Source organism: Oncorhynchus gorbuscha, linkage group LG01 (assembly GCF_021184085.1).
Source record: "Oncorhynchus gorbuscha isolate QuinsamMale2020 ecotype Even-year linkage group LG01, OgorEven_v1.0, whole genome shotgun sequence".
NCBI lineage: Eukaryota > Metazoa > Chordata > Actinopteri > Salmoniformes > Salmonidae > Oncorhynchus > Oncorhynchus gorbuscha.
The window spans coordinates 22,538,755-22,562,508 of NC_060173.1; the positions used below are offsets into that span (position 1 = coordinate 22,538,755).

The following is a 23,754-nucleotide window of genomic DNA, read 5'->3' on the forward strand; positions in this document are numbered from 1 at the left end:
AAGTAAAATTGACTTACTATGACATGTGGTTGTCCTACCTAGCTATCTTTTTTCATTTTTTTCGTCTTCGTCTTAAGATGAATGCACTAACTGTAAGTCTCTGGATAAGAGAATCCTCTAAATGACTAAAATGTTAACTGAAAAATTAGACAAGTCCAGGTAATCCCTCTTGGTTTTAATCTGTTTTCTCCCGTTTGGTGCATAATCACACAACCCTGATTCAATACTATGGTTTAACCATGATGCCCTGGGAGCGTCTCCATCTCCTGGCCCTTTGATTGGCTGTATCTCACGTTGCCAGATCTGTGTGGTTGTTTGATGGAGGTGTGTGTCCTATTGTCAGATAGTTGTAATTTCAGCAGTAGACAGATAAAAAGACCCTGCCAGCTGCAGCCCTTCAGTCTAATTGAGACTTCAATCCCCCTGACCACCACATGACCCGTCGTGCGCGTGTGTGTGTGTGCATGCATGCACATGTTTGTGTTCATCTAGGAGATGAAATGAGAGGGAGACGGCTCTATAAATCTGTCTTTTGTTAATCGCAACCCCAAACACCAGAGCCGGAGACTCTTGAGTATGAAAAATTCACTATCCGCTCCTTATTACATTTTTTATAAGCAACTTTTTCAGTTTTAACCCTGGAGGGGTGAGTCCTGGCTTTTCTCAGTGTTGTCTGTGTCTCAGAGTGCGTCACTGGATGTTCCTAAGAAACCAATGGTTTCCAGGTGAAGACGCTCCGCTCTGACGTGGGTGGGTGGGACTGGGGAAATGAATAGTGAGCTGTGGCTGCCGCACAGCAGGCTCAGCTCTTACGGTAACAACAGGCCCAGGTCTTACTGTAACAACAGGCCCAGCTCTTACTGTAACAACAGGCCCAGCTCTTACAGTAACAACAGGCCCATATCTTACTGTAACAACAGGACCTGCTCTTACTGTAACAGCAGGCACAGCTCCTACTGTAACAGCAGGCCCAGCTCTTACTGTAACAGCAGGCCCAGCTCCTACTGTAACAGCAGGCCCAGCTCCTACTGTAACAGCAAGCCCAGCTCCTACTGTAACAGCAAGCCCAGCTCCTACTGTAACAGCAGGCCCAGCTCTTACTGTAACAGCAGGCCCAGCTCTTACTGTAAAAACAAGCCCAGCTCTTACAGTAACAACTGGCCCAGCTCTTACTGTAACAGCAAGCCCAGTTCCTACTGTAAAAGCAAGCCCAGCTCCTACTGTAACAGCAGGCCCAGCTCCTACTATAACAGCAGGCCCAGCTCCTACTGTAACAGCAAGCCCAGCTCCTACTGTAACAGCAAGCCCAGCTCCTACTGTAACAGCAGGCTCAGCTCCTACTGTAACAGCAGACTCAGCTCTTACTGTAACAGCAGGCCCAGCTCTTACTGTAACAACAGGCCCAGCTCCTACTGTAACAGCAGGGCCAGCTCTTACTGTAACAACAGGCCCAGCTCTTACTGTAACAGCAGGCCCAGCTCTTACTGTAACAACAGGCCCAGCTCTTACTGTAACAGCAGGCCCAGCTCTTACTGTAACAGCAGGCCCAGCTCTTACTGTAACAACAGGCCCAGCTCTTACAGTAACAACAGGCCCAGCTCCTACTGTAACAACAGGCCCAGCTCTTACTGTAACAACAGGCCCAGCTCCTGCTGTAACAGCAGGCCCAGCTCTTACTGTAACAACAGGCCAAGCTCTTACTGTAACAACAGGCCCAGCTCCTACTGTAACAGCAGGCCCAGCTCTTACTGTAACAACAGGCCCAGCTCCTACTGTAACAACAGACCCAGCTCTTACTGTAACAACAGGCCCAGCTCTTACTGTAACAACAGGCCCAGCTCTTACAGTAACAACAGGCCCAGCTCCTACTGTAACAACAGGCCCAGCTCTTACTGTAACAACAGGCCCAGCTCCTACTGTAACAGCAGGCCCAGCTCTTACAGTAACAGCAGGCCCAGCTCCTACTGTAACAACTGGCCCAGCTCCTACTGTAACAACAGGCCCAGCTCTTACAGTAACAACAGGCCCAGCTCCTACTGTAACAGCAGGCCCAGCTCCTACTGTAAGAACAGGCCCAGCTCTTAAATAACAACAGGCCCAGCTCCTTCTGTAACAGCAGGCCCAGCTCCTACTTTAACAACAGGCCCAGCTCCTACTGTAACAGCAGGCCCAGCTCTTACTGTAACAACAGGCCCAGCTCCTACTGTAACAACAGGCCCAGCTCTTACTGTAACAACAGGCCCAGCTCCTACTGTAACAGCAGGCCCAGCTCTTACAGTAACAGCAGGCCCAGCTCCTACTGTAACAACTGGCCCAGCTCCTACTGTAACAACAGGCCCAGCTCTTACAGTAACAACAGGCCCAGCTCCTACTGTAACAAATGGCCCAGCTCCTACTGTAAGAACAGGCCCAGCTCTTAAATAACAACAGGCCCAGCTCTTAAATAACAACAGGCCCAGCTCCTTCTGTAACAGCAGGCCCAGCTCCTACTTTAACAACAGGCCCAGCTCCTACTGTAACAGCAGGCCCAGCTCTTACTGTAACAACAGGCCCAGCTCCTACTGTAACAGCAGGCCCAGCTCTTACTGTAACAACAGGCCCAGCTCTTACTGTAACAACAGGCCCAGCTCTTACTGTAACAACAGGCCCAGCTCCTACTGTAACAGCAGGCCCAGCTCTTACTGTAACACCAGGCCCAGCTCCTACTGTAACAGCAGGCCCAGCTCTTATTGTAACAACAGGCCCAGCTCTTACAGTAACAACAGGCCATCGTCTCTTTCCTCCTCCACTTTCTCCACTACTCCTTCTCTCCCGTCTATCCTTCTCAAACTCTTAGCCTTTCTTTTCCTCTCTCTTCCACATACTGTTTTACTCTACCTCTTCTCCTCTAGGTTGAAGATGGGAAGGTTCAGACACCGTAATACGTCATATGCGGAAACATTTGAAAACGAACAAATTCATGGGATTAGCACCGTCGCTGGGTTCTACAGGATTAGCACTGTCGCTGGGTTCTACAGAATTAGCACCGTCGCTGGGTTCTACAGGATTAGCACCGTCGCTGGGTTCTACAGGATTAGCACCGTCGCTGGGTTCTACAGGATTAGCACCGTCGCTGGGTTCTACAGGATTAGCACCGTCGCTGGGTTCTACAGGATTAGCACCGTCGCTGGGTTCTACAGGATTAGAACCGTCGCTGGGTTCTACAGGATTAGCACCGTCGCTGGGTTCTACAGGATTAGCACCGTCGCTGGGTTCTACAGGATTAGCACCGTCGCTGGGTTCTACAGGATTAGCAAAGTCGCTGGGTTCTACAGGATTAGCACCGTCGCTGGGTTCTACAGGATTAGCACCGTCGCTGGGTTCTACAGGATTAGCACCGTCGCTGGGTTCTACAGGATTAGCACCGTCGCTGGGTTCTACAGGATTAGCACCGTCGCTGGGTTCTACAGGATTAGCACCGTCGCTGGGTTCTACAGGATTAGCATTGAAAACGTGACTAGTAGTCAGGACGTCCAGTAATAAAGTGGCTGTAGATTATTTTTAAATAATTTAAATGACTACAATGACAGTCAAGCAGTTATACTATGTGTTCACTGAGTATTTAGCTGAAATTCACTACGATTGTGTTTATTTTTCACTTTGATGGCAAACTTTCTGTGCTGCTACCATTCTCTCCCAGTCATTCCGAATGCGGAAGCTGGTCCCTTGTTGAATTCAGGTACAAAGGGTTATGGGATATTAGAAAGCTATTTTCTTAACCTGTATGTTTTCAACCTAGCTTCTCCTCATATTCCTTCTCTCATCCCTCTGACCCACCCTCCGCCACCTGTTCTGTGTCTCTGGAGGAGATGCTGTTCCCTCAGCTGGAGCCCTGTGGTGCTCTATGATATCCTCTACCACTCAATTACTCCCTACCAAGATGTACAGAGAAACAGACAGACAGATAAACAAAGACACACAGATAGACACACAGACACGTGATGATAGCACATTCACACTGACTTCTGACGCACATACACACACATACACATATACGCACACACTCTCGCACCATACACACACAAAGCAAACCTGCAGGTGCTTCAATGCCCTCCCTCAGCCCCATGAAAGAAGAAAAACAGAGAGACAAATACTTTTCTCACCTCCAGGATATTAGAATATTTTGGGGTGTAGTTAGCTCACAGGTCTTTTTGTGCAACCGGGAGTGCGTGTGTCATTGCAGTTTATCTGATGTGTTGTGTTATGTCATTGCAAGGCAAATGATCAGCAACTGTGTGTTGTGAATGTTCTTGTTGTCAATTGAGAACTGTTTACCAAATCAGTGGTTCTTAATTCTCTCCTCAGGGTCCCCAAGCCGGTGCAGACCTAGCACAGCTGATTGAACTTGTGAATTAACACAATAATAGCAACTATGGAATTTTAACGCTATAAAAGTACTTTGAGTCAGTCATGCAGTCACAGTTGAAGTCGGAAGTTTACATATACCTTTGCCTAATACATTTTAACTCAGTTTTTCACAATTCCTGACATTTAAACCTCGCCAAAATTCCCTGTCTTTCCCAGTTAGGATGACCACTTTATTTTAAGAATGTGAAATGTCAGAATAATAGTAGAGAGAATGATTTATTTCAGCTTTAATTTCTTTCATCACATTCCCAGTGGGTCAAAAGTTTACATACACTCAATTAGTATTTGGTAGCATTGCCTTTAGATTGTTTAACTTGGGTCAAACATTTCGGGGAGCCTTCCACAAGTTTCCCACAATGAGTTGGGTGATATTTGGCCCATTCCTCCTGACAGAGCTGGTGTAACTGAGTCAGGTTTGTAGGTCACCTTGCTCGCACACACTTTTTCAGTTCTGTCCAAAAATGTTATATAGGATTGAGGCCAGGGCTTTGGGATGGCCACTCCAATACCTTGACTTTGTTGTCCTTAAGCCATTTTGCCACAACTTTAGAAGTCTGCTTGGGGTCATTGTCCATTTGGAAGACCCATTTGCAACCAAGCTTTAACTTCCTGACTGATGTCTTGAGATGTTGCTTCAATAAATCCACATAATTTTCCAGCCTCATGATGCCATCTATTTTGTGAAGTGCACCAGTCCCTCCTGCAGCAAAGCACCCCCACAACAAGACGCTACCACTCCCGTGCTTCATGGTTGGGATGGTGTTCTTCGGCTTACAAGATTCCCCCTTTTTCCTCCAAATATAACAATGGTCATTATGGCCAAACAGTTCTATTTTTGTTTCATCAGACCAGAGGACATTTTTCCAAAAAGTACGATCTTTGTCCCCATGTGCAAGTTTGAAACGGTAGTCTGGCTTTTTTATGGCGGTTTTGGAGCAGTGGCTTCTTCCTTTCTGAGCGCCTTTTCAGGTTATGTTGATATAGGACTCGTTTTACTGTGGATATAGATACTTTTGTACCTGTTTCCTCCAGCATCTTCACAACGTCCTTTGCTGTTGTTCTGGTATTGATTTGCACTTTCGCACCAAAGTACGTTCATCTCTAGGAGACAGAACGCATCACCTTCCTGAGCTGTATGATGGCTGCGTGGTCCCATGGTGTTTATACTTGCGTACTATTGTTTGTACAGATGAACGTGGTACCTTCAGGCGTTTGGAAATTGCTCCCAAGGATGAACCAGACTTTCTGGAATTTTCCAAGCTGTTCAAAGGCACAGTCAACTTAGTGTATGTTAACTTCTGACCCACTGGAATTGTGATACATTGAATTATAAGTGAAATAATTTGTCTGAAAACAATAGTTGGAAAAATTTATTGTGTCATGCACAAAGTAGATGTCCTAACCAACTTGCCAAAACTATAGTTTGTTAACAAGAAATTTGTGGAGTGGTTGAAAAACGAGTTTTAATGACTCCAACCTAATGTAAACTTCCGACTTCAACTGTACGTATTGCTGCCCAAGGACAAGAAGAAGTAAATCAAGCTGTGTGTAACTTCAGCGTAACATGGTATGGCCTAATGTATTTAGCATAGCTCATCTCTTTGTAGCATAGTACTTCACAGCTTAGCCTGGTTAACCTGAACATGTGCTGTAGCATAGAAACATTTCAGTGTATAATTCAATGAAGCTTCAGTATAGTTTTTTGGTCTTCTAGGCTATACAGTACGTCAATCATTTACCAGCTCTGCTCCAGCCTCCATTCTTGTATTGTAGGAACAGTAAAGCCTTGGTCTCATAGGAGCACCTGTCTGTCTCTGTGTAGGAAGATTCAGTACAGGACAGACAGGTCAGTGCTGCTCACAGCCTCTCCCTGTGTGTGTGTGTGTGTGTGTGTGTGTGTGTGTGTGTGTGTGTGTGTGTGTGTGTGTGTGTGTGTGCGTGCGTGCGTGCGTGCGTGCGTGCGTGCGTGCGTGCGTGCGTGCGTGCGTGCGTGCGTGCGTGTGTGTGTGTGTGTGTGTGTGTGTTACTGTGAATGTGTTTGTATTTCACTTAGTATGACTGACACAGTGTTTTTCTTAACTCTATGACTGCCTATTCTGCATGGCCTTTACAACAACCCCCACAGTCATAAATATGTTTGTTCTACCCAGTCAATGTGTTGAGACTAAGAGTGTCACGTGCCTGCTGCTGATGACAACACCAATCTCTCTGTCTCTCTATAGATTTGGCCATGATACCAGCCATTATACACTCCCACATTTCCACAGCAACAGTGGAAACAAACACAATATCTCACCCCAGTCTGCACCACTCAGTAACATTTAAGTGATAATGCCTGAGAAGCCGGTGTTTGGAGGATATATTGGCACAGCTGTTGTTAGGCCCGAGACAAAGTCGGGTTACCAACATATTCAAATAAGGCTAGATTTTTATTAGATTTTTTTTTGTTAATAAATTTATTCATACTGTTTCATCCTTCCACAAGATATAGTCCTGACACAAATCTAGGGTTGATACCGAAGCCGGCTGGTCGTTCATTCTATCGGTTTGGTTGCAAGAGACGCGACCTAGTCATTCAGTATTTTTGTTGTTCTAAATGCTCCATTGCCCTACTGACTGGCAACATTCTTATCCCTTGCTTGCTAGCTAGCCAACTACGGCGAACTTACAATCACATCAAACAGTGCAGCCAGAATAACAACAGAGTAGCTGCATTTGCATTTGTTTTAGCTGTTTTCTAGTGACATTTATTTGGATGCATCCATAACAATGAGCTAATGATGCACGATTTCACCTGGCATAGAAAATGTGCTCACTCATCAGGACACAGTTGTTCAGAGTTGCTATCCAACAACACAGCTAACACAATCACTTCAAACTATAGCTGGAAAGACTGCAAACTAGCTGCACTTCGATGCGTTTTGCCGGTTTTCTATTGATAGTTCTCTGTATATATCCATAAAAATGATACTTATTAATGTTTCCGACTGGCTGAGAAAAGCTGCCTGCCTGTCTGTCTCATCCCAACTCCTGACACTTTCATTACTATGGGCCTGCTAGAGATCGAATTTGAATATTGAAACAAGGTTGCAAATGTTGGAGAGACAGATGACAAGGTTTATACAAATTTCTGCTGTTGAAATGTTAGTCTAAAAGAAATGTGAGATATTGTCTCGATGCTTTTCATAGTGGAGATCAAGTTAATAAATTGCCTGGCTGGGCTGAAGAGACAGTGGAACAAAATAGGCATTTTAACATCGTAGATTTAGCCAGTGGCAACTTGTGGAATAGACATAAAGGACATTAACGACTGTGTCAATGACAGATGTGAGCTTGATAGAACATGACTGTGGAGTATGAGGCTTCTAAGAAAAACACCATGTAATTACAAAGCAGTTACTATGTAACAATGTTGTCACACTGTCATGACTTCTGCCGAAGTCGTTGCCTCTCCTTGTTCGGGCGGTGCTCGGCGTTCGATGTCACCGGTCTTCTAGCCATCATTGATCCATTTTTAATTTTCCATTGGTTTTGTCTTGTCTTCCCACACACCTGTTTTCCATCCCATTCATTACCTGTTGTGTATTTAACCCTCTGTTTCCCCTCATGTCTTTGTCAGAGATTGTTTAATTGTCAGTGTTGTTATTTTGTTGTGTTGGTGTGCGACGGGTCCTCGTACCCATGTTTTTTTTCATGTCTGTACGTTTTAGTGTTATGGAGCATATTCTGTTGACATTTATTAAAAGACTCCATTTACACTTCATTTTGACTCTCCTGCACCTGACTTCCCTGCCACCTATACACACGACGCTGACACACACAGTTATTACTGTATAGTTATATGGGTACGAGGGCAACTTTTAAGTGTTACTAATTATGGTATATGAACACATTTAATTGATAGCAAAGTCTCTTAATCCAACATTAGCAGCTAGGCTAGTTAGCAAGCATATCTGCCACATGTCCTTATGATGACTCACAGCTCTGTGTTACAGTTACTTATAACCAATTAAAAAGTGAAGAAACAAGTCAGGCAGGCTGTTTGGCATATGTATTTTTAAAGCCAAGCAGCTGATCATCTCCATATATTTAGCTAGCTAGGGCTTGGTGTTGTGAGAGATGCTGCTAAGGCTAATGTGAATGGTGGTGTGAGTCACTCTGCTGATGTAAACGGAGAGGGATGTCTGTCTGTCATGGCTGTGTGACAAGCATGTGGTTATTATTATGTAGGTGTCAGAACATGAGTCAGTGTGTTGAGATATTATTGGTTTTCCTTTTATCTATGGTTGGAGTTTCAGATCTCATTACTAATTATGGTTTTCGTTCAGTGGCTTAGGAGGAGATGAAGTGGATGTTTGAATCTATTTGGGTTTTTAGTATCAGAGGTGTGTGTGTGTGTGTGTGTGTGTGTGTGTGTGTGTGTGTGTGTGTGTGTGTGTGTGTGTGTGTGTGTGTGTGTGTGTGTGTGTGTGTGTGTGTGTGTGTGTGTGTGTGTGTGTGTGTGTGTGTGTGTGTGTGTGTGTGTGTGTGTGTGTGTGTGTGTGTGTGTGCGTGTGTGTGTGTGTGTGTGTGTGGAGGTGGATCTGTGTGTTTGCGTGTGTATGTGGGTATCAATCCTGTGTTGGCTGCTCAGTCTTGCAGCTTTCTTTTGTTGGTCGTTTACGTATGTTGTAAATGTGACTTTCTCAATCCAGTCAGTGTTGTGTGCCCTTAACCATAAATCTGCCTGTCTGTCACTGCTCCCTCCCTGACTGTGTGGGAGGTTTTGTGTGCAAAGCTTGGTTTTCTGACTGTAACCACCTTTTCCTGTCTCTGAGTCCATGGCTATAGCAGCTATAACAGGGAGACAGCCATCCTTTAATTGCCCTTTACTTGGCCAGGATACTCTCACACACACACACACACACACACACACACACACACACACACACACACACACACACACACACACACACACACACACACACACACACACACACACACACACACACACACACACACACACACACACACACACACACACACACACACACTCCCAGAATCCACCCTGTCTAGAGCAGACAGTGTATTACATGACTAAAGAACGTCCTGTGGTATCTCATAATGCTCCTCAAAGTCCCGTACAAAAGTCCCCTTCCTCATTCCAGTGACTTGCATATCAGCAGAAAACGCCAGCAGTGCCTGTGATGAATAATGTATGCTGTTCCGTTTTAGGAGTCGGAGTGTGGAATTTTTACATTCCCCAGAGCAAATAAGTCTTTCAAGTGTCATAATGTTGTGTGTTGTGAGGTACCGCTTAGGCAGCATATCTGCCAGATTAGATGCTGTAATCTCCGTAGCATTACTACTATATCCCCCATTCCATTTTATCTGTTAATAACTCACACCCCAACTCTCTCTCTCTCTCTCTCTCTCTCTCTCTCTCTCTCTCTCTCTCTCTCTCTCTCTCTCTCTCTCTCTCTCTCTCTCTCTCTCTCTCTCACTCCCTCTCTAGGTATGCTACGTTCCCCTATTCGTCCCTGGCTCAATGTGGAATAAGGCACCCCAAACCGTCCCCATTCTTTGGGAACCTGTTTCTATTTCGTCAGGTAAGATACTGACTGGTATGGAAGAATCCACACTCTCACAAAAAGAAACCACTGAATTTAAGCATATTTCCCCTGCCAACCAGTGTGATATTTGTGTGTGCAATCAATACAGAGTTCAATGCAGGATTTTCTTCCCTTTTTACTGAGACAAGGGTATTGCCTGTCTTTTTTGGTTACATACATTGAAAATACGTTGAAATCACTTAACCCCCCCCTTCCCCCATTCCACACGCATACACACACAGACGCACACACACTCCCATGCAGACATCCGCACACCACCCCCTAAGGCGAGAGAAATCAGGCTTCCAACATCTAGCTGCACTTCATTAGATTTGTTCATTAAATACGACTCACAAGTAATGACTTTTAATACCATTTGATTCCCAAATAGATTGCCCTTATTGGTAATTGCATTACTTTTATGATGAATATATAATGTAAAATGTAAAGCAGTGAGTGGGAGGGCTCAATATAACTGATTCAATATGGTGATATTTTATCTCACTCTCCATTCTGCCCACCCCTACAACAAAGACACCTGAGATGTTGAACAGGAATACCAGTATTTTCCATAGACAGATTGACAGATGGAAAGAGGTCTCATCTTTGTATCTGTGCCATTATTGCATCTTTGACAACATTTTTAAAGTAGTACATTTTCTACTTCATTTGTGTTTGAAAAAAGTGTCAAGCTAATATTGGTGATTTTACCGCCACCTGCAGTGCTGGATTCGGGAACTAAATCTTGTCATTAATTTATTGTGGCCACTAGATGGCGGTGATATAGCTTAAAGCCATTTACAAACCATGTCACTCAATTTGAAGACAATGCTCTGATCATTCACTAATTTCTACCAACCCATAGGAATCCCCACCCAGTTGACTACTTTAAAATGGTGAAAGACCTCAATGGAAATGTTCATGCTGCAACAGGTTGTACCCAAGTTGAGTCCTGTAACTATCTCTATGGTATTTTCCAAAAATGTACATGATTTACCGACATTTAGGCCTACACTAATTCTGGAATGTGTAGATCAAAGGAGTCATGCCTTGAGTTTACTCACAAAAGTTATCTATATAGTACCAACTGTATAGATATCAACAAGTACAATACCAAAAGGAGACAAATACATTATAACGCAGTAATAGGCTAGAGATGATGCTTGCCTTATGCTTGCCATTCAGTTTGACGTCTATTCCAGTTACAAGACAATGCCTTTAAATGCAATGTGTAATTATTGCCCATGGTATGGTGTGGTGGCATGCAGATGCTTCTCTGCAGGACATATCTTTATGAGATTCAGCGGTCAATAGTCTTCAGTGGGGCAGGCAGGCAGGGTTGGCTGTGTCCCCTGTCATTATCACTGCAGCTAGCTTTACTGGTCTTTTACGAGGACTGCTATCTCTTTCTTTCTTTATCTCTTCTCTCCATCAGTCATTTTTTATTTATTCTTCCTACGTCCTACTTCTTCCTACGTGGCCTTTTTTTGCAATCAGTGACATTCAGGGATAAAACTCTAGTAAGCTTGAATCTCAAATTCAGGACCCAATGCTCTGTAGCCTGGCTTTAGACTATTATACAATAGTTAGTGCCCTTGATGTCCCTCTCAGCGGAACTGCAGTGCCGGGCTAAGGGCTGAGGTGGTAAAGTATGCAGGCAGCTCTGCCTTCAGTGCCTTGCATAATTACACTGTCTGTCCGGTGGCTGGGGAGAGTCCCCAGGTGAAGCAGGGGGATGCTGAAGCTGCTTCGATAATGTGTGTCAGTGCTGAGACTCAGATCTGCAGACACAAAGAGCCATCTTCTCTCGTAGAATCCTCTGACCCTCTTCTGCATGCCACACTCACATCAAACACAACAAGAAGAGAGAGTGTGTGTCTTTGTATGTATGTACAGTACCAGTCAAATGTTTGGACACACTTGCTCATTCAAGTTTTTTTTTTTTTTTGTACTATTTTCTACATTGTAGAATAATAATGAAGACATCAAAATGTGCCTAAGATGGCGCCGGCAGAGATGGTCGCCTCGCTTTGAGTACTTAGAAAACTATTCAGTATTTAGTTTTTTTATGTATTATTTCTGACATTGTTACCCCAGGAAATCTTAAGTCTTATATCATACAGCCGGGAAGAACTATTGGATATAAGAGCGACGTCAACTTACCAACATTATGACCAGGAATACGACTTTCCTGAAGGACAATGGATCTAATTCCAAAAGCCTTCCCAAAACAACGGCACCGCAGAAGGGGCAGACAGAGCGCTCTTCTGGTCAGACTCCGAAGACGTGCACATTGCCCATTGCTCCCGAGCATACTACTCGCCAATGTCCAGTCTCTTGACAACAAGGTAGATGAAATTCGAGCAAGGGTTGCTTCCAGAGAGACATCAGCGATGGTAACATTCTCTGTTTCACAGAAACATGGCTCTCTCGGGATATGTTGTCGGAAACATTGAAGAATGAAGAATCAACAACAAGTGGGACATAATCATGAAGTGGAACGACATTTATTGGATATTTCAAACTTTTTTAACAAATCAAAAACTGAAAAATTGGGCGTGCAAAATGATTCAGCCCCCTTAAGTTAATACTTTGTAGCACCACCTTTTGCTGCGATTACAGCTGTAAGTCGCTTGGGGTATGTCTCTATCAGTTTTGCACATCGAGAGACTGAATTTTTTTCCCATTCCTCCTTGCAAAACAGCTCGAGCTCAGTGAGGTTGGATGGAGAGCATTTGTGAACAGCAGTTTTCAGTTCTTTACACAGATTCTTGATTGGATTCAGGTCTGGACTTTGACTTGGCCATTCTAACACCTGGATATGTTTATTTTTGAATCATTCCATTGTAGATTTTGCTTTATGTTTTGGATCATTGTCTTGTTGGAAGACAAATCTCTGTCCCAGTCTCAGGTATTTTGCAGACTCCATCAGGTTTTCTTCCAGAATGGTCCTGTATTTGGCTCCATCTATCTTCCCAATCCCCGCTGAAGAAAAGCACGCCCAAACCATGATGCTGCCACCACCATGTCTGACAGTGGGGATGGTGTGTTCAGGGTGTTGCTTTTACGCCAAACATAACGTTTTGCATTGTTGCCAAAAAGTACAATTTTGGTTTCATCTGACCAGAGCACCTTCTTCCACATGTTTGGTGTGTCTCCCAGGTGGCTTGTGGCAAACTTTAAACGACACTTTTTATGGATATCTTTAAGAAATGGCTTTCTTCTTGCCACTCTTCCATAAAGGCCAGATTTGTGTAATATACGGCTGATTTTTGTCCTATGGACAGAGTCTCCCACCTCAGCTGTAGATCTCTGCAGTTCATCCAGAGTGATCATGGGCCTCTTGGCTGCATCTCTGATCAGTCTTCTCCTTGTATGAGCTGAAAGTTTAGAAGGACGGCCATTTCTTGGTAGATTTGCAGTGGTCTGATACTCCTTCCATTTCAATATTATCGCTTGCACAGTGCTCCTTGGGATGTTTAAAGCTTGGGAAATCTTTTTGTATCCAAATCTGGCTTTAAACTTCTTCACAACAGTATCTCGGACCTGCCTGGTGTGTTCCTTGTTCTTCATGATGAACTCTGCGCTTTTAACGGACCTCTGAGACTATCACAGTGCAGGTGCATTTATACGGAGAGTTGATTACACACAGGTGGATTGTATTTATCATCATTAGTCATTTAGGTCAACATTGGATCATTCAGAGATCCTCACTGAACTTCTGGAGAGAGTTTGCTGCACTGAAAGTAAAGGGGCTGAATAATTTTGCACGCCCAATTTTTCAGCTTTTGATTTGTTAAAAAAGTTTGAAATATCCAATAAATGTCGTTCCACTTCATGATTGTGTCACACTTGTTGTTGATTCTTCACAAAAATATACAGTTTTATATCTTTATGTTTGAAGCCTGAAATGTGGCAAAAGGTCGCAAAGTTCAAGGGGGCCGAATACTTTCGCAAGGCACTGTACGTATTCTCGTTATATATATGTTCACCCCTTTAGATTTGTGTGTATTAGGTAGTTGTTGGGAAATTGTTAGATTATTTGTTAGATATTACTGCACTGTCGGAACGAGAAGGACAAGCATTTCGCTACACTCGTATTAACATCATGTGTATGTGACCAATAACATTTGATTTGATTTGATTTGAAAACAGTGAAATAACAGATATGGAATCATTCCATTTGCACACACTGTATATAGATTTTTCTATTGTGTTTTTGACTGTACTTTTGTTTAACCCATGTGTAACTCTGTGTTGTTTTTTGTTGCACTGCTTTGCTTTATCTTGGACAGGTCGCAGTTGTAAATGAGAACTTGTTCTCAACTAGCTTACCTGGTTAAATAAAGATTAAATACAAATAAAAATATAGAAACCAGAAAAGTGAACAGTCAACTTTGGACACGCCTACTCATGCAAGGGTTTTTCTTTATTTTTACTATTTTATACATTGTAGAATAATACTGAAGATATCAAAACTATGAAATAACACATATAGAATCTTATAGTAACCACCATTTGCCTTGATGACAGCTTTGCACACATTTGCCATTCTCTCAACCAGCTTCACGAGGAATGCTTTTCCATCAGTCTTGAAGGAGTTCCCACATATGCTGAGCACTTGTTGACTGCTTTTCCTTCACTCTGTGGTCCAACTCAACTCAAACCATTATAATTGGGTTGACGTCGGGTGATTGTGGAGCCCAGCACTCCATCACTCTCCTTACTGTTCAAATATCCCTTACACAGCGTGGAGGTGTGCTTTGGGTCATTGTCCTATTGAAAAACAAATGATAGTCCCACTAAGCGCAAACCAGATGGGATGGCGTATTGCTGCAGAATTCTGTGGTAGCCAAGCTGGTTAAGTGCGTCTTGAATTCTAAATAAATCACTGACAGTGTCACCAGCAAAGTACTAACACACCTCCTTCTCCATGCTTCATGGTGGGAAAAACACATGCGGAAATCATCCGCTCACCTACTCGCCGTCTCACATAGACACGGCGGTTGGAACCAAAAATCTCAAATTTGGATTCATTAGACCATTGTCCATTGCTCATGTTTCTTGGCCCTAGCAAGTCTCTTATTCTTATTGGTGTCCTTTAGTAGTGGTTTCTTTGCAGTAATTCGACCATGAAGGCCTGATTCACGTAGTCTCCTCTGAACAGTTGATGTTGAGTTGTGTCTTTTACTTGAACTCTGTGAAGCATTTATTTGGGCTGCAGTTAACTCTAATGAAGTTATCCTCTGTAGCAGAGGTAACTCTGGGTCTTCCTTTCCTGCCGCGGTCCTCATGAGAGCCAGTTTCATCATTGCGCTTGACGGTTTTTGTGACTGCTCTTCAAGAAACTTTCACAGTTCTTCTGCCGGATTGACTGATCTTCATGTCTTAATGTTATGGACTGTCATTTCTCTTTGCTTATATGAGCTGTTCTTGCCATAATATGGACTTTGGTCTTTTACCAAATAGGGTTATCTTCTGTATACCACCCCTACTTTTTCATAACACAAATGATTGGCTCAAATACATTAAGAGGGAATGAAATTCCACAGATGCACTTGTATCTGTTAACTGGTTGAGAAAATGCCAAGAGTGTGCAAATTTGTCATCAAGACAAAGGGTGACTACTTTGAAGAATCTCAAATACAAAATATTGTAAAAACGAAAAAGAAAAACCCTTGAATATGTAGGTGTGTCCAAACTTTTGACTGGTACTGAATGTATGAGATTTTGTTTAAGTCCATGATCATACGTAATATGGATGAATTTGTACGCATGTGTTTCACTGGTGTGGCGTCCCTGTGTCCAACACACCCAGCACATCTTATTAACATTTAGTCTGTTTTCATCATGACATTGACGTCTGTGCCAGTGCCTGTGACAACAGAGTCACTGCCCACCAGGAGCTCCAGTGGTGGCAGTCCTGTCAGCCACAGTGCCATCTCAGTGGAGAGAGAGCCAGGAGGGGGTGAGTCAAACAGAAAGGGCGCTGGGTAAGGTGGATCTTTCTGGAGGATCTCTGAGACGTCTGACGTACAGGGTGGCTGCTCCCCACCCAGCACTCCCCTGCTACATCTCCCTTGGTAGAGCTCTTATTGCTGGCTTGCTGGCTGGTTGATCCTCTCTAATACCCAAGACACTGATACAGAGGCTCACCCACCACCACCACCCCTCATGTGCCCCCTTCAAAGATGGCACCTCCCCCCTCTCTGGCCCCTCAACACAACACAACATATTAGCCAGCCAGAGAGAGCTAGTCTTTCAGGGCATACATTTTTGGAGATTGAGAGCTATTAGAGTCAAACCCCCACACATTTAATGGCATGGTTCAGTCTCTACCCGGGCCAGCATCTCTCCATGACTCCCAAGGTCAGGCTAAAGCAGAGAACACTGCAGTGCAGGGTGGAACCAGCACCTCTCCATGGTGAATAGATAGAGAGAGGAGTGTCTATCTCTCCCTATTACCAAGGGTCTGTCCAAAATGGCAGTCTATTCTCTACCAGAGCCCATGTAAAAATGTGTGCACCAGGTAGAGAATAGGGTGCTATTTCAGTGTATCCCAAAGCCTTCCTGCTGTATTCCCATACATAAATGAAGGTTTATACTCCCGCCGCTGTAGTATGAGGAAATCTGAATATTTTGTAAACATTTCTTGTAGAATTCTTCATTTTAATTTAAATTGTTTTTTATTTATATATATATTTTTTCTGTGATGGCGCCGGAGGGGAACGCGCTATTTTGTTTGTTTTTTCACGTTGTTCGCAACTTGTTTTGGACATAATGTTGCTGCTACCGTCTCTTATGACCAAAAAGAGCTTCTGGACATCAGAGCTGCGATTGCTCACCTCAAACTGGACGAAGAGTTCTTCTTCAATGAGTTGGATGGGAGGGATATAATACAGACACCTGACCAGGCCCAGATCCCCGTTATTCGCTTGAGAAGGAGATCAGGGTACCTTGTGAGGATCAGGCGATGAGTGGCTAATCTGCCTTTGCCCTCCATCCTGCTAGCTTCAATCGCTGGAAAATAAATGGGACCAACTGAAAGCACGTTTATCCTACCAACGGGACATTCAAAACTGTGATATCTTATGTTTCACCAGGTTTTGGCTGAATGACAACATTAAGAAGATACAGCTGGCAGGTTATACACTCTATCCGCAGGACAGAGCAGCAGTGTCTGGTAAGACACGGGGCAGGGGCATATGCATTTTTGTAAACAACAGCTGGTGCACGGTATCTAAGGAAGTCTTGAAGTTAAGGTCGCCTGAGATAGTGTGGTCTACAGCTTATCATGAGATACTCTATCTACCTAGAGAGTTTTGTTCTGTATTTTTCGTAGCTGTCTACATACCACCATAGACCAATGCTGGCACTAAAACCGCACTCAATACCGCCATAAACAAACAGGAAACCGCTCATCCAGAGGCGGCGCTCCTAGTGGCCAGGGACTTTAATGCAGGGAATCTTAAATCAGTTTTACCTCATTTCTATCAACATATTAAACGTGCAACCAGAGGGAAAACAATTCTAGACCACCTTTACTCCACACACAGAGACGCATACAAAGCCTTCCCTCGTCCTCCATTTGGCAAATCTGACCATAATTCTATCCTCCTGATTCCTGTTTACAAGCAAAAATGTAAGAAGGTCAGAGACCTGACCGTGTGGTGCAAGGACAACAACCTCTCCCTGAACGTGATCAAGACAAAGGAGATGATTGTGGACTACAGGAAAAGGAGGACCAGGCATGCCCCCATTCTCATCGACGGGGCTGTAGTGGAGCAAGTTGAGAGCTTCAAGTTCCTTGGTGTCCACATCACCAACAAACTAACATAGTCCAAGCACACCAAGACAGTTGTGAAGAGGGCACGACAAAACCTATTCCCCTTCAGGAGAAAATATTTGGCATGAGTCCTCAGATCCTCAAAAGGTTTTACAGCGACACCATTGAGAGCATCCTGACCGGTTTGCATCACTGCCTGGTATGGAAACTGCTCGGCCTCTGACCGCAAGGCACTACAGAGGGTAGTGTGTGTGGCCCAGTACATCACTTGGGCCAAGCTTCCTGCCATCCATGACGTCTATACTAGGCGGTGTCAGAGGAAGGCCTTAAAAATTGTCAAAGACTACAGCCACCCTAGTCATAGACTGTTCTCTCTGATACCGCATGGCAAGTAGTGCCGGAGCGCCAAGTCTAGGTCCAAGAGGCTCCTAAATAGCTTCTACCCCCAAGCCATAAGACTCATGAACAGCTAATCAAATGCCTACACAGACTATTTGCATTGCCCAACCCCCCAACCCCCTGTCCTTCTACGCTGCTGCTACTCTCTGTTATTATCCATGCATAGTCATAATAACTCTACCTACATGTACATACTACCTCAATTACCTTGACACCGGTGCCCCCGCACATTGACTCTGTATTTTTATTTACTGCTGTTCTTTAATCATTTGTTATTCTTGTCTCTTACTTTTTTTAGGTATTTTCTTAAAACTGCATTGTTGGTTAAGGGCTTGTAAGTAAGGACCTGTTGTATTCGGCGCATGTGACAAATACAATTTGATTTGATAGGACAAACCTCCAAATGTTCTGTGTTGCGTTGTCATACACACACACACACACACACACACACACACACACACACACACACACACACACACACACACACACACACACACACACACACACACACACACACACACACACACACACACACACACACACACACACACACACACACACACACACACACACACACACACACACACACTATCCTGGACTTGATAGAGTCTGCCTCTGTCGGTGACCCGCTCATCTCCGACTTCGCTCCTCTCTGTTGTACCAACATTAAGCTAAACTGTGTGGGTGAGGAGTCGGTATTGGCATGCGACAATCTCTGCAGTAATAAAAAGACTGGGGGAGAGAGAAAAATAGAGTAAGAGAGGTAGAGGGAGGGGCTGGGAAGAAGGACAGAGAAATGGATGAATGGAGACAGTTTGAGACAGTTTGGACTGGTGCAGTGTGCAGCACCATGAAGGGGGCACTCCTTCGGGCACACACCAGCGCTCTGTACCCACCACCCCTCCATGGGAGCCCAGACTGCAGGAATGCCAGGGCTGCAGCCATTCTGTGGGCTGCTCTGTCGCTTTGAATATCAATGAGCCCAGTGCCTTCTATAAGCACCTTAACGGGACAAGTTTCCCTTTGTGAGCCAACAGACCACTATTCAGATCAGACAGAAGGGTTGATGAGGGTTGAGGAACAGTCTGTCTGTCTGTCTGTCTGTCTGTCTGTCTGTCTGTCTGTCTGTCTGTCTGTCTGTCTGTCTGTCTGTCTGTCTGTCTGTCTGTCTGTCTGTCTGTCTGTCTGTCTGTCTGTCTGTCTGTCTGTCTGTCTGTCTGTCTGTCTGTCTGTCTGTCTGTCTGTCTGTCTGTCTGTCTGTCTGTCTGTCTGTCTGTCTGTCTGTCTGTCATATGATCTACAGTGCTTTCGGGAAAGTATTCAGACCCCTTCCCTTTTTCAAAATGTTGTTACGTTACAGCCTTTTTCTAAAATTTATTAAATTAAACATTTTTCTCATCAATCTACTCACAATACCCAATAATGACAAAGCGAAAACAGGTTTTTAGAATATTTTGTATTAAAAGTATGTATTAAAAGTAAAAAGCAAAAATACCTTATTTACAGTGCCTTGTGAAAGTATTCGGCCCCCTTGAACTTTGCGACCTTTTGCCACATTTCAGGCTTCAAACATAAAGATATAAAACTGTATATTTCTGTGAAGAATCAACAACAAGTGGGACACAATCATGAAGTGGAACGACATTTATTGGATATTTCAAACTTTTTTAACAAATCAAAAACTGAAAAATTGGGAGTGCAAAATTATTCAGCCCCCTTAAGTTAATACTTTGTAGTGCCACCTTTTGCTGAGATAACAGCTGTAAGTCGCTTGGGTTATGTCTCTATCAGTTTTTTCCCATTCCTCCTTGCAAAACAGCTCGAGCTCAGTGAGGTTGGATGGAGAGCATTTGTGAACAGCAGTTTTCAGTTCTTTCCACAGATTCTCGATTGGATTCAGGTCTGGACTTTGACTTGGCCATTCTAACACCTGGATATGTTTATTTTTGAACCATTCCATTGTAGATTTTGCTTTATGTTTTGGATCATTGTCTTGTTGGAAGACAAATCTCCGTCCCAGTCTCAGGTCTTTTGCAGACTCCATCAGGTTTTCTTCCAGAATGGTCGTGTATTTGGCTCCATCCATCTTCCCATCAATTTTAACCATCTTCCTTGTCCCTGCTGAAGAAAAGCAGGCCCAAACCATGATGCTGCCACCACCATGTTTGATAGTGGGGATGGTGTGTTCAGGGTGATGAGCTGTGTTGCTTTTACGCCAAACATAACGTTTTGCATTGTTGCCAAAAAGTTCAATTTTGGTTTCATCTGACCAGAGCACCTTCTTCCACATGTTTGGTGTGTCTCCCAGGTGGCTTGTGGCAAACTTTAAATTACACTTTTTATGGATATCTTTAAGAAATGGCTTTCTTCTTGCCACTCTTCCATAAAGACCAGATTTGTGTAATATACGACTGATTGTTGTCCTATGGACAGTCTCCCACCTCAGCTGTAGATCTCTGCAGTTCATCCAGAGTGATCATGGGCCTCTTGGCTGCATCTCTGATCAGTCTTCTCCTTGTATGAGCTGAAAGTTTAGAGGGACGGCCAGGTCTTGGTAGATTTGCAGTGGTCTGATACTCCTTCCATTTCAATATTATCGCTTGCACAATGCTCCTTGGGATGTTTAAAGCTTGGGAAATCTTTTTGTATCCAAATCCGGCTTTAGACTTCTTCACAACAGTATCTCGGACCTGCCTGGTGTGTTCCTTGTTCTTCATGATGCTCTCTGAGCTTTTAACGGACCTCTGAGACTATCACAGTGCAGATGCATTTATACGGAGACTTGATTACCCACAGGTGGATTGTATTTATCATCCTTAGTCATTTAGGTCAACATTGGATCATTCAGAGATCCTCACTGAACTTCTGGAGAGAGTTTGCTGCACTGGAAGTAAAGGGGCTGAATAATTTTGCACGCCCAATTTTTCAGTTTTTGATTTGTTAAAAAAGTTTGAATTATCCAATAAATGTCGTTCCACTTCATGATTGTGTCCCACTTGTTGGTGATTCTTCACAAAAAAAGACAGTTTTATATCTTTATGTTTGAAACCTGAAATGTGGCAAAAGGTCGCAAAGTTCAAGGGGGCCGAATACTTTCGCAAGGCACTGTACATAGGTATTCAGATTCTTTGCTATGAGACTCAAAATGCAGGTGCATCCAGTTACCATTGATTATCCTTGAGATGTTTCTACAACTTAATTGGAGTTCACCTGTGGTAAATTCAATTGATTGGACATGATTTGGAAAGGCACACACCAACCTGTCTATATGAGGTCCACAGTTGACAGTGCATGTCAGAGCAAAAACTAAGCCATGAGGTCAAAGGAATTGTCCGTAGAGCTCCGAGACAGGATTGTGTCGAGGAGCAAATCTGCGGTAGGGTACCAAAACATTTCTGCAGCTTTGAAGGTCCCCAAGTACACAGTGGCCTCCATCATTCTTAAATGGAAGAAGTTTGGAACCACCAAGACTCTTTCTAGAGCTGGCCGCCCAGCCAAACTGAGCAATCGAGGGAGAATGGCTTAAGTCAGGAAGGTTACCAAGAACCCGATGGTCACTCTGACAGAGTTCCAGAGTTCTTCTGTGGAGATGGGAGAACCTTCCAGAAGGACAACCATCTCTGCAGCACTCCACCAATCACGACTTTATGGTAAAGTGGCCAGATGAAAGCCATTCCACAGTAAAAGGCACATGACAGCACGCTTGGAGTTTGCCAAAATTCACCTAAAGGACTCTCAGACCATGAGAAACAAGATTTTCTGGTCTGAGGAAACCAAGATTGGACTCTTTGGCCTGAATGCCATGAGTCACATCTGGAGGAAACTAGGCACCGCTCATCACCTGGCCAATACCATCCCTACAGTGAAGCATTGTGGTGGCAGCATAATGCTATGGGGATGTTTTTCAGCGGCAGGGACTTTGAGACTAGTCAGGATCGAGGGAAGGTGCTGAGAGTACCTAGAGTACACAGACATGGTGGCAGGATACACAGAGGATACACACTGCAGTAGACACACACACACACACACACACACACACACACACACACACACACACACACACACACACACACACACACACACACACACACACACACACACACACACACACACACACACACACACACACACACACACACACACACACACACACACACACACACACACACACACACTAAGGGTCAAACCATTGGTCGACATGTGAATACAGATTCATGACTGCTGGGAAGCTATTATAGGTTACTTTGGGATGAGTATGCTGAATTAGACAAGTATTCTGCTTTGGGGAGTCTTTGATAAAACATGAAATACAATTTAAGCTCTGCTGTAAGCTTTTAGTGCAATACTGGCAGTGTACTGTATACAAATGATGCCGAGACCCCATACTGAAAACAAAACACTATTACGTGTTCGTCTTCTTACTCCCTCTCCCTTAGCTCTGGTGCAGATTTAATGGAGTATCGCCACAACACATTTTACACCATCTTCAACATTGCACTGGTTGGGTGGTTTCAGCTCATAACCAATAAGACCGGGCTCTTACAGTAGGACAAATAATTTATTAACTAGGCAAGTCATTCAAGAACAAATTCTTATTTACAATGATAGCCTAACTGCCTTGTTCAGGGGCAGAACGACAGATTTGTACCTTGTCAGCTCAGGGATTCGATCTAGCAACCTTTCAATTACTGGCCCGATGCTCTAACCACTAGGCCACCTGCACTGGGCCTGTGATCAGCCCCCCCTTGTCTACACAGTCTTATTCATTATGACCTAAAAGGCAAATGTGGTCCAACATCAGCACTCATACTCTAATAGGCTTTATTAATTGATGGATTTCTACCACTCTGGAGTCAAGACAGTTGTTTATCTCACTTTAATAATGTATACATACTGTTTTACATTTCAGATGTATATACTGTATTCTTGTCAAGGCCTATCCTATTTTATTGCTGTACATATACTATACTTCTATCCACATATTCTTCAGTTACTATATATTCTATCCACATACTGTCCATAATGTCTATACATCCCATCACATACTGTACATATATATTTCTATTCTGGACTATGACATTGCTCGTCCTAATATTTCCAGATTTCTTAATTCCATTATTTTACTTTTTAGATTTGCATGTATTGTTTTATATTGTTAGATATTACAGTCCTGTTGGAGCTAGGAACATAAGGATTTCTCTACACCTGCAATAAGATCTGTTAAACATGTGTATGCGACCATTAACATTTTATTTGATTTATTTGTCTGAGAAATTGCCAATTGAATTAAATGTGGCTTTTAAGACCGTCGCTCAGCTACACACCATAGATTCATTCCACAGATTGATGTGAAATCAATTGAATGCTCTGAGTCTAAAGTTACAGTGGCTGATGTTTTGTATTACAGAGCTGTGATGAGTTAAGCTCTCACACGCACGCACACACACACGCACGCACGCACGCACACACACACACACACACACACACACACACACACACACACACACACACACACACACACACACACACACACACACACACACACACACACACACACACACACACACACAC

General features: G+C 43.7%; 1 protein-coding gene across 2 annotated transcripts in view; it reads left to right on the top strand.

The window, feature by feature from the left end:
- Window positions 1–23,754, top strand: part of tbxas1 (thromboxane A synthase 1 (platelet)) — a 159,996-nt gene that overhangs the window by 33,005 nt on the left and 103,237 nt on the right. For both annotated transcript variants that reach the window (XM_046348236.1, XM_046348246.1), the window contains exon 3: window positions 9,902–9,995. In XM_046348236.1, coding sequence (XP_046204192.1) covers window positions 9,902–9,995 — 94 coding nt within the window. The remainder of the gene's footprint in view (window positions 1–9,901; window positions 9,996–23,754) is intronic.